General features: G+C 30.9%; 1 protein-coding gene across 1 annotated transcript in view; it reads right to left on the reverse strand.

Annotated features, from left to right (window-relative positions):
• The window catches only part of LOC145307527 (uncharacterized), a 67,427-nt gene that overhangs the window by 23,288 nt on the left and 31,577 nt on the right, over positions 1–12,562 (reverse strand). Inside the window, exons 23-25 of the mRNA XM_080149983.1 lie at positions 9,740–10,002; positions 9,066–9,392; positions 8,575–8,762 (exon numbers count right to left, since the gene is read on the reverse strand). Coding sequence (XP_080006109.1) covers positions 8,575–8,762; positions 9,066–9,392; positions 9,740–10,002 — 778 coding nt within the window. The remainder of the gene's footprint in view (positions 1–8,574; positions 8,763–9,065; positions 9,393–9,739; positions 10,003–12,562) is intronic.

Genomic DNA, 12,562 nt, shown 5'->3' on the forward strand with positions numbered 1-12,562 from the left:
CACTACAAAAGACCAACACCTACAAAAGATCAAAAGATACAAAATGTTGAAAGGTCATGGCCGCAGAGCTCAACCCCCTGGCCTGCCTAGCCGTGGGCGCTCGGCCCCCTTGCATATAACCTAACCTAACCTAACCTATATTTTAGAATGTTTAATGTCCATGAACTTATTTATAGTTTAGAATTTCGTGGATTTTACAAAAAGTGGTTGGTAGATTTTTTTCAAATTCTTAATACTTTTTTACAAGATTTAGATAAGGTTAGGTTAGGTTATAGGCAAGGGGGCCGAGCGCCCACGGCTAGGCAGGCTTGATTAAGTATTACTTTATTAATAAATTGATGTTTATATAACAATATATATTTGTTGGTCTTTTGTAGTGTTGGTCTTTTGTAGGTGTTGGTCTTTTGTAGTGTTGGTCTTTTGTAGAGTTGGTCTTTTGTAGGTGTTGGTCATATGCGCGCACACACACCACACATACACACTCACACACCAGACACACTCACACACCAGACACACTCACACACCAGACACACACACCACACATACACACTCACACACCAGACACACTCACACACCAGACACACTCACACACCAGACATACTCACACATACACACACACACATACACACTCACACAACAGACACACTCACACATACACACACACACACATACACACTCACACACCAGACACACATACACAAACACACACACACACAAACTCATCACAGAATTAGTTATAAACCTTTCTATGACTTATGAGAAGCTGTATTGTAAAGAAGAATCATATTAAATAAGCAGTTCAATATCCTTCAGTAAAAACAAACAGAAAAACAGACAGACAGGCATCCTGTTACTTTAATATAAGAATTTAAAAATGTCACTTGAAAATTTTTCTTTTTTTTATCTTAAATTGATATTTGATATTTTCTTAATCTTAAAAATTACACTAACATATTACCAAGAACATATAGAGCGCTGAAAAAATATAAACAACCAAGCAAATATTTCAGAACCGGCGGCCTTTTTTATGTCACTTCAAGTATATTATGTAGAAAGTGTGCATACGCGCGCACACACACACATATAAACACACAAACTGGCTGCTTTTTTTTCACGTCACTACAAGTATATTACAGAGAAAGTGCCCATACACACACACATACACACACACACACACACACACACACACACACACACACACACACACACATATCAATCATATTGATTCAACTAAAATCTTTACTTTTAGTAAAAGCTTATTTTATAAGTAGGGTTTACAAATTTCTTATTGAATTTTTTTTTCAATTCTAAAGCCTTATATGTATTTACTGAAGGATACACCTCTAGGATACATCAATAGAGGTCTCTAGGGGCACTTGAAGGGGACAACCAATTTTTTTTTATTTTAGATTTAAAAAGAAACAGTAAAAAACAATTTTAATTAAAGAAATTTCTCTGTTGATACCCTCCTCCCAGAATTAGTTATAAACCTTTCCATGACTTATGAGAAGCTGTATTGTAAAGAACCATATTGATTAAGCTTTTTTTACCTTTTTAACAACAAATTTTTATGTGATCTAATGGATAATTGATCAGATTTTTGGTATATTGATTCCTGGGACAACAAAGTATAATGTAATAAGCGAAGCAACTCTATAATCAAGTCCTAAAAATGTAAGTATGTCCATAAACATTATCCTGAATCAAGCAGTTTTTCAACAAATTTAATTACAATTTTGCTTTGACTCTTATACATTTATATTATGATTATTCAGTTGTGACACTATACAAGTGTTAATGTCTGTTTGTCCTACCGTTTCAGTGCTTCGCTTTTATGGATGTTGTCATCCTTGTTATGTGATAAAATTATTTGATTGATATGATTTCTGGAATACTGATTCCTATTACAACAAAGTACATTGTTATATTACGCAGCTCCTAAAAATGTAAGTCCTTAAACATTACAACAAATTTACTTAAAGTTTAGTTACAACTATAGATTTATATTCTGATAATATTCAGTACTGACACTCTACAAGTGTTAATGTTTATTTGTCCTACCATTTCAGAGCTTCGCTATTATTGATGTTGTAATTCTTGTTTTACCTAAACATTAAAGAAGATGAAGATATTTCCAGTAATAAAAATGAAAAAAAATCCATCAAATAAAAAGTGAAAAATCCGTGAACTTTAAAAATTAAATTTTAGTTTTTATTGGCATCTGAAAAATGAAAATGTAATAAGCATCAACTAAGGTAAAATGTTTAATAAACAAGGATGACAACATCCATAAACACAAAAGCTCAACAAATTGTCAGTCAAACGAACGTAAACAATTATAGAGTGACAGCCAGGGAGGGAGGAGACATTGGACTGTAAATTATACTGGTCCCAAAAATTGTTTACACTTTTGTTGACTTAAAAACTTTTGGGACTTGATTTGTTTGTACAAACTAGCTTTGTATAACTTTTTCCATCAATAATTTTAATCTAAAGAAGAGGTATTTTTGTTTATAATAGTTGTGGTGTACATCAATTTATCGTCCATTGTCTTATCCCATTAGATCCCTGTGTACAACTCTTCAATGATAGAGGATACAAATTTTAACCAACTAACAGTGTCTAAACTTTTCTGCCGATTATTTAAACTTTACAAGATAATTTTGTGTAAGGAAACATTCTATTTACCTATATGTTTGACTGTGTGTATAACTGTAAAGACGTATGCATTCTACCTTCATTTCAGAGCTTCGTTTTTATGGATGTTTCTGTAATAAGGGTTGGTCATTCCGTCTGTCCAGAACGGATAGCTTTTTTCTTTAATTTAGGCAGGTTATAATTGTCCTATTAATTTCAAACTTTGCATGGTGAGTCCTGTAGTAGTTAGGTACGACTTAGAAAGTGTAGCAACTCTATAATCGTTCCAGAATCTTCGTACGTCCGGTTAAAACATGTTTTTATTAACTTTTTTAACAACAACTTTTTAATTGTTAATTGTTAAAAAATATCCGATTGATCTTTTTTTTGGGATACTGAATCCTATTACAACAAGGTAAAATGTTATAAACATAAGCATCTCTATAATCAATCCTAAAAATGTCCTTTAACTGTTTAATGTTTTCAAGCAATTTTGTAAAGACGTATGTATTCTTCTAGCTTATTCAGTTTGGACACTCTACAAGTGTTTATGTTTGTTTCAGAGCTTTGCTTTTATGGATGTTGTCATCCTTTTTTATTGTAAATTAACTTTACACATATATTTGCTACAGAATTTATTTCTTATTTAAATATACTAGCGGCTTTGCCCCAAGAAGTAATTTTTAAAATAATGGAGGGGAGGATTTTTATTTTTTGGGGGGTTGGGGGTGTACCCCGCCCCAAGAAAAAGAAATAGCCTAAAACCACCAAAGGACCAGTATGTATATTCCTGAAGAGTAGAATCCTATCGGTTCAGTGGATCTTAAGTGACAGACAGACAAACAGACGGACGGACAGACATGCATACAGATGGACGGATAGACATCGTTCTACTTTGTATTATAGATTGCTATGAAATAAAACGTTTTTAGTCCAGCAAGATATTTAGAACTGTAAGAAGTAAGAAATGAGTGAGTTTTGCTGGCCAGGAAATTTTTTGTAAGTTCTGGTGACACTATGCTATATCTATATATTTTTGAGGATAAAAATATATAATCTAACCTAACCTAACCTGACCTAAAGTAATTAACAAACAAACGAAAAACTATTTCTTTCTATTTCCAATTTATATTTATACTAGCGGCTTTGCCCCTAGAGGCATCTAGGGCCCTTTAAATTTTAGTTTTAGTTCCTATGACCTATGAGAAGCTATCCTGTAACGGAAAACCATATCGGTTCAGTGGTCAGCGAGATCCTTCCATCAGAAACACAGACACATAGAGATCCATTTACTTTATAATAAGGATTAAGGGGAATGTCTATTTGTCCGTGTGTCTGTACTGAAGGATCTTGCTAACCGCTGACCTGCTATGGTTCTCCTTTACAGGGTAGATTCTCATCTGGGAAGGTTTATAACTATTTTGAGGCAGGGTACGACCACCCTCCAAAGAAAAATCGCCAAAAGAATACAAAAAAAATGAATTATCCAGGGCGACACAAGTGTTAAACATGAAATTATGAATAATTATTTCTGAAATTGGATATTTAAAAATAAAAAAAATATATAAAGTGCCACTAGAGGCCTCTAGGGGCGTAGTCGTTAGTTATTATAATATTTTACCTGTATGAAAAACAATGGAAAACCAAGGTACCCAATAAAGATCTAATAAATTATAAAATTATTAAACATTATAAAAGTATAATTCTTAGAAAAATATTTCAAAATAAATTCAAAGATTTTTCAAAAAAAGTTTGGAAGATTTTTGTTGAAAAATAATAAATTTCTACTTTGAAAAAAAATAGCGAAACTTTTCTATTATTTGGGTTCGACTGGACAGTCCGTCCGTAACAGTTAACTCTTTTCGTTAATTAAGGCAAGTTAGAATTTTCCTATTAAACTCAGACTTTGCATGGTGATTTCTGTAGTATTTAGGTATGATATAGAAAACGTTACATATAATTATTACGTCCGTGCGTCCATTTGAAACATGCTGATTTTTCATGATATAATTATCCTATTCATCTGATTTTTTTAACAATGATTCCTAGGATAACCAGGTAATATATTTAAAGTTAAGCGTTTCTATAATCAAGTCCTAAAAATGTAAGTATATCCTTAAACAGAATCATGTTTTTAAGCAATTTCTCAAAGAAGTTAAAATAATTTTTTTTATATATTTCAATCAACCATCTGCTATTTAAGAGTTATGACACTTTACAAGTGTTCATGTTCGTTTGTTCTACTGTTTGATTTCAGAACTTTGCTTTTGTGGATGTTGTCATCCTTGTATCACATATAAATTTGTTCCTTGAAATTGACATGTCTAAAATGGAGGTACGGATATTCTGGTAAATATTATAGAGTTTCTATACTTTCTAAATTGTACCCAACTACTAGAGGAATCATCATGCAAAGTTTAAAATCAACAGGACAATTCTAACATGCCTAAATTAACCTAAAAAGCTATCAGTTCCGGACAGACGTACGGATGGACCAACCCAAATTATAGAAAAGCTTCGCTTATAAAAAAAATTTAAAATCTTTTAAAATGTATTATGGAAGATTGTTATAATTGGCGTCACAAATAAAAACCATTATGCGTTTATACCTAACCCCTCTTTTTAGTAGCAAAGCTACTCTATAATTTACTCTGTCTGTCTGTCCGTCCGTCCGTCCAGCAGATCCTAACACTATGTGGGAGAAAGGTGATTTTTTCAGCTCCTATTCAAGATAGACAGGTGGATAAGTTTACATTCTATATAATTATACAGGGTGTTTTTTTTTAATAAGTTAAAAGTATTGCTTAATTTACCCCACTTACCATTGACAGAAATTAATAATCTATATCTTAATTTCTTCATTGATGTTAGACATTTTGTATGAGAAAAAAAAAATTGGCGATTTTCAACAAACTCTGCCTTAAAACCGGTTTTTCCAAAGTACTTATATTTGGAAGAGTTTTGGATCATGACTAATTTAATGAGTATGCAAAAATGCGTACATTTTTAAAAATCAAATTGCGCGGCTTGTGTTAATAGTAGAAAAATGTTACATATAAATATATAAACAAAACTGTGAAAAATCTCAGATAAATAACCTAAAAAAGTGATTAAAAATTCAAATTAAACACCACTTCCCCCACCTTTAACCCGGCAGCTGGTCTAAATAACACTAAGCGTTTAGACTGCGCCAAATGAAATGTAAACCAACAGACACAAATTAAATGATAGAGTAGATTCGGGTACTTAATTCAAATATAAAATCTATCTTTCTAAGTATTTATTTAACTAAGATTAAATGCAGTTTTGATTAAATATATTACTATATTTATGATTAAATATGAATACTTTATTAGCAAATATAATTAGATTCAAATAATTCAAACTATTGATTAAATATGTAGAAATGCTTCTGAAGTAATAGGATGTTTGTTTGTGTGTAGAAACACCAAAGCAGCAGGATGACTGTCTGTCTAATTAATACAAAAGTATTTATTAGCTGTATAACTTTGAAGGCGTTGAAGAGCTGGAATATTTGTCTGTACTAAACTCGTTGAAATAGTAGGATGTCTTTCTGTAGCTGAATTGGCCTAAAGAAGGCTCGACTCCAAACCAGAATGTTCTGTAAATGGACTCTCAATTACAACTAAATCTAATAAATGTTCTCTTAACTTTTTCCAGAGTAATTGAGAGTAAATGATTATGTTTCTCCTTTTAAGCCAAAAACTTAAACTTAATTATACTACAATACTTTTGGTGATCAAATTTTACTATTATTTTTAGACCACCTTCACCTGACCTGCTTTATTGTCATATTTTGTCTTTCACGTTTATCATGCAAATTCGCTCACATTACAGTTGAAATGACAGATATTGCAGCTTTCTAAAAAGGTCTCTAACATTTTTCTAGCTCTAATACTTTTTGAGATATCTTATTTCAAAGTATTGCTGTAAAATCATCTTTTACACAGCAAAAAGTTCAAATATAAAATTAGTTATTTAGAGTAAATTACATGTATCTTCATTTAAATCTCTCTAATTTTGCTCCAAATTGGACAGTTAAGGTGCCTAAACCTATCTACATTCAATGAACAATCCAAATCCACACGTTTTGAGACTTTATAAGTCACCAGGAGAAGCCTAAAATGTAATATAAAAGAAACAAATGTAATTTAATTTTAACCCTTAACGGTCAGAGAGGGGGGGGGGGGCGTTGAACGCCCCCCCATCCAGTTTTTTGTATCTCATTTTCTATGTATGAAAGATAAAAGGCCCAAACTGCGTGACTTTTTAAGTTTAGGTATGACACATAACTGAGAATTGGAATTTTTTAATATCTCCATCCTGGCGGGCACAGGATGCCAGCAAACCTGGCAGGGTGATCCAGGTACAGAGCAAAAATATCTTTTTTGACATAAACAAAGCGTTTTTTCTTACTAAAATACTAAATTATCCTCTAGTAATAAATTCTTATATGAAATACAGGTGTTCAAGTCAATTTCAGGTTCCAGGTATGATCCTGCAGGTCCTGATCCTCCAGGTCTCCAGAAATCTTTAAAAGGTACCTGTGACCGCAATTTTTGACTTAGAGACTTCAAATTTTAAACTTAAGCTTTTCTTACATGTCTACATAATGTATTAAAATCACGATAAATTTTTCTTACAATATGTTTCTATTAGTTCAAATATCAGATGATTGTGTTTTTTGGCTTTCTAATTACAAAGTCACAACTTTATACACCATAACTTATCTTAAAATCCTTGCTAAAGTTGATTAAATTTCAATTTGATTTAAACAACCGCGAAAATATTTTTCCTTTAGCAATTTTAAAAATCACTTCAGCATGCTCCTTTTCGCTTATAAGTCTCAAAAAGTGTGTATTTGGATTGTCCATTGAATGTAGATAGTTTTAGGCACCTTAACTTTCCAATTTGGTCAATTTGGAGCAATATTAGAAAGATTTACATGAATATACTTGAAATTTTCTCTAAAATGACTAATTTTATATTTAAACTTTTTGCTGTGTAAAAGAGGATTTTACAGCAATACTTTGAAATAAGATATCTCAAAAAGTATGAGAGCTAGAAAAATGTTATAGACCTTTTATGAAAGCTCCAACATCTGTCATTTCAACTGTAATGTGAGTGAGTTTGTATGACAAACATGAAAGACAAAATAAGACAATAAAGCAGGTTAGGTGAAGGTAGTCTAAAAATAAAAGTTAAATTTGATCACCAAAAGTAATTTTAAATTTTTTTTCTTTGGGAAGGTACTAACTCAATTTAGGGAAAGCATGTTCTAAACTCACCATAAGGTCCCAGTACATCCTATGTAAACTGTTTCTGCGGGTTTTTTTTTATAACCTAACATGCCTTGGGTGGGGTGTGAGAACATATGTCAAAATCTATTTTTTACACTATAAAAATGATAGACAAAACACTTTACAAATGAAAGAATTAACATATCTCTAACTTTTTGTAATGTTTAATTTGCTTGAACTTTTTAACAGAATGGTTGGTGGGTTTTGTATGTACTGGATTTATTGCCAAACAAAACACTAGGAAAGATTGCTGTGATATGAAGGATTAATGGGTGTTGAAAACAAGTATTTACCTTTTCAGAGTTTCCTTTCTATAAGTGACACCAATATTTTCATCTAAAAAGGAAATAAATGTTATATGATTGTTTATGATTTGATTCAGGTAATAGACATAGATAGTAGCAATCTAAATAAAGATCTAAATAAACAAGCATAAGAAATTTTACAAAAAGATTATTGCAAGTCCAATCTCTAAGACTTTTGAAGCTAAAGGAATATTTTTTGAGAAAAAAAGTATGAATGACATAAGCAAGGTAAGAATGGATATTTGGTAGCTATGCAAGATGAGGCAACCTTTTAGGTTCTTCAATAAAAGCAGATTATTTTCCCAACTAACCTGTAGCGCTTCCTAGTGGTTGCAGAGTGTTCTCATTACTTTCAAGAAACAAGAAATGGATCCAACATGTCTTGAACTTCAAGTATTGAAAAAATTCAACGCTAGAAATCCCAAGACATGTGGCAATTATCATCCATAGTATCTTCTGAAGATACAGTAACTTTCTGGCTCTCTCTGCACAATTCCACCTATTAACAAAACAATTTTAATTTAAAATTGAGGGCATTACAAAAGTAAAATAAATCAAATGTATTTAATCAAATAAATCTCCAGGTAAATTTAAGTAATCTTTTATACATTTGCATACTAGAAAACTATACCGTTTTCATTTAAATTAATTAATTTAAAATTTTTCAATTAAGAGTAAAGTAATCTTTTAAGTAATAAATATTAACTCTATGAGGTCAGGATACACATCATCTATGAGTCATGATGTATATCAACAAATACTTACATGTAAGGCCATTTATAATAAAGTTATTAAAGCTTACCACAAATCAGGTTCAACAAAAGGAAAAACTTCTTGCCAATTCAGGATTTGCAGGACCACAACTACTACAATTAGAATGAAAACAACAAATTTGTTGTACATTCTTGACAGGATGATGTTGCCAGGATCTTCAGCCAACTTGAATGTAGGAACAGGAATGAAAACAGTTGAACGGTCAGAAAGAGAAGTTTGGTGTCTAGAGTGTTTATTATACAACACAGCCAGTGAAGGAATGGTGAACACAAACAAGCATATACAGGATGTTGAAAACATAACACCATACTTCCAACTGAGAGTAACGACTGTGATGCTGATCAACGTAGCCAATCTAAATAAAGAACAAGACATATAAAGCTTTTATAATTTCTCCCATATCATTTTCCAGTAAATATTTAAAAATGATTTTTTCTACAAATTATGTCAAAGGCCTTATTTTTGAAGATTTATGGATTTAAATGTTTTGGAAAAAATGCGCACATTTTAAAAATTCAAAATGAAACATTAATATCCCAGAACATGTTTTCCAACTATATAAAGCTTTTTAAATAATTGATTATTTTCTATGCATAAATAAGATTATTTATAAAGTTATCTTTGAAACACCCCATATAAGAAAGGAAAAATAGATTATTAAAGTTTTTAAACATTTTAATACAATAAAATAAAAGATCTGACCTCGCAATGATATCAACAGAGCTTCTCACCATCAATACAAGCTTGTCCAAGAACTTAGGCTCTCTCTGAGTCACATTTATCTTGTAACTGCTAAGGCCCCACAAGATACTGATGAATGAGGTTGTTATACTTACCAGCTCCACTGTGTAATCATCTTCTTTCATGAATTCAAATTGTGATGGTGCAGTGTAGAATAACTTGTACAGTAAAACTCCAGACTGAAGGAAAAACTGTAAAGTTGCCTCAGTACTAATTTCATACACCTACAATATATAAAAATAAAGGTTTTTTTTTATTTTAGGGTAATTCTTAGCTTTTAGTGTTTTTATGCTTCATAAATATTGCATTTTAGTATAGAGTGAAATTTGATTTCATCTGTCAAAATCAATTAAAATTAGTTCTTTTGATTTCATCTGTCAAAATAAATTATCAAAAAATAAATTTATTACAATATATCTTGAATAAACATATAAATCTTGATTTCTTTAAATTTCAGAAAGAGTGTTTTTACAAAGTGACTTATTTTCAATATAGTTAAATTAATAAAATAAAAAGATGAAAAATATATATACTTTAAAAAAATTACTTTCAACAATCTTATTTTATATCATATTTTTATATGTGACAAAAATAAATTTGTTATATTGCATAATACATTTAATTACATCTTACATATTTAACCCTTTGCAGCCAAATTTAATGTGTTTTAAATGGGTAATAGATCATAAATATGTTTATGTCAATTCATCGATTATTTTAGAGAATACATTTTTAAATGAATTTTGATAAATGAAATCAAAAGACCTAATTTCACTCTATACTAGAATACAATATTTGTAGAGCAAAACACTCTAAAAGCAATTTATTTCAATGATAGTTTTAGTTTATAGTATTTTTCAAAACATACTCAAAATCTTAAACAATGGGTGATTTCGTAGAGAAATGTTACTGTTTTCAATATTTTCAAAATACTAAAATAACCCTAACAATATACAAATTTCCCTATATATTCAAACGACAGGAAATTGAGACTTCACACCTTTGTTAACATTTTCATACGGATAGAAGGGGTCAACTTATGCTAGATTTGGGATGTATTTGTAAGATACTACATATGTTCACATATCATTACGGTCAAACATTGTCAGAAAATCATAAAAATTCCGGAAAAAATTATCATACGAAGAAGGTTTATGGCCTCACTAGAATTTTATGACTTGGAATAATAAAGGTTTGGTGAATAGATTTTTTTTCTATCATAACGCAATCTCGTAGCAAGATTATCAAGATAGTTAAGCTTAGTTCTTAATGCTAATTTTGCTTGTTTTTTTTATTTTCATTTTGGCAGCATTTAATGCTTAATAAACCAACCAATCAAAATTAAAGAAAAAAAGTCTCCAAAGTTGTTATTGCTAATTTCTCAATTATGAGATCTTATTGGACAATCACATATACATTTGCCTATTGTAGAAAAGGATATATACGTGGATATTATGACAAGGGAGAAATAGTGGTCTATTTAGATTGCTAACAGTGAACTCCCTTATTGGTTAGGTCGATAATTCATTAGGAGGGGAGGGGATGGGGTAGGGAAGGAGAAGGGAGTAATCATTACTTAGACTACTGCGTAATTGCAACCTAAATTCAAATTAAAAAGCTGAAATGTTATATGAGTCATTATAAAAAGCTTGAAACAAGAAGGACGTTATCAATCTGTTATGGGCTTTATGGCAGACAAACAAAATTATATATAGAAAAAATTTAAACTTATAAAATCATTAGATTAATTTAATATCCCTCCCATATATATCTTTACTAATACAACAACAGGAAGTTGAGGTTTTGATATGAGCAAGGGGTCCAACCTCTCTTTTTATAAAGCAGGGCTTTTCTATAATTAGGGTTGGTAGGTCTGTCCTTTAAACATTATTCTGTATTTAACAGTTTTACAAAAAAATAACGTATAATTTTGTCAAAAATAATCCAAAAATATTATGCTTAATTTCTTCTGACACTCTACAAAAGTTAATATTAGTCATTCCATTTTAGAGCTTCGCTTTTATGGATGTTGTTATCCTTGATTTTCTCAAAGGAGATAGTGTAAAAAGTAATGATAAATTGGAGGGGGGAGGGAACAGTATTTTTAATTATCCAAAGTAGTAAGCGTTTTTGTCTGTCCCGAAGGATCTCGCTAACCGCTGAACCGGTATTGTTCTCTTTTACAGTAAAGCTTCTTATAGGTCCTGGGAAGGTTTTAAACTTCCCCCCCAAAATATTCTTTTCCTTACTCTCCTCAGATTCCTGGGTATGAATCATAGATTTTTTGTGTGTGTGTCCATTCCATTTTAGAGGCGCTACTACAACGGAAATATTATTACTTGGATGCTGCATCATATTTTCATGTATTCTGATAAAGTGAAACTCATAGATGGCTAAAATAACCATACCCCCCACCCCCCAATCTACCCACTCCCCTTCTACTAGATGAACTAATGAACAATAAACGAGTTCTATGTTAGCAAGCTAAATTAACTACAAATTTTCTTTCTCAATATATCCATGTATATTTCATATTATTTCATTGTTTGTCCATTTTAAAGGTGCTACTACCCGGAAGGCAAGTAGGGATTGAATGGACTGTAAAGTGTAAATTATACTGGTACCCAACGTTTTATAATCACGTTTTCTCATTCGTTTGCTTGGACTTATAAATGTATTATTTTTGACAAAATCATACGTCATTTTTTTTTGTAAAACTGTTAAATACAGAATACTGTTTAAAGGACATACCTAACCGTAATTGACGGACATACAGACTATAAT

Source organism: Acartia tonsa, chromosome 15 (genome assembly GCF_053477335.1).
Source record: "Acartia tonsa isolate MP-2025a chromosome 15, ASM5347733v1, whole genome shotgun sequence".
Lineage (NCBI taxonomy): Eukaryota > Metazoa > Arthropoda > Copepoda > Calanoida > Acartiidae > Acartia > Acartia tonsa.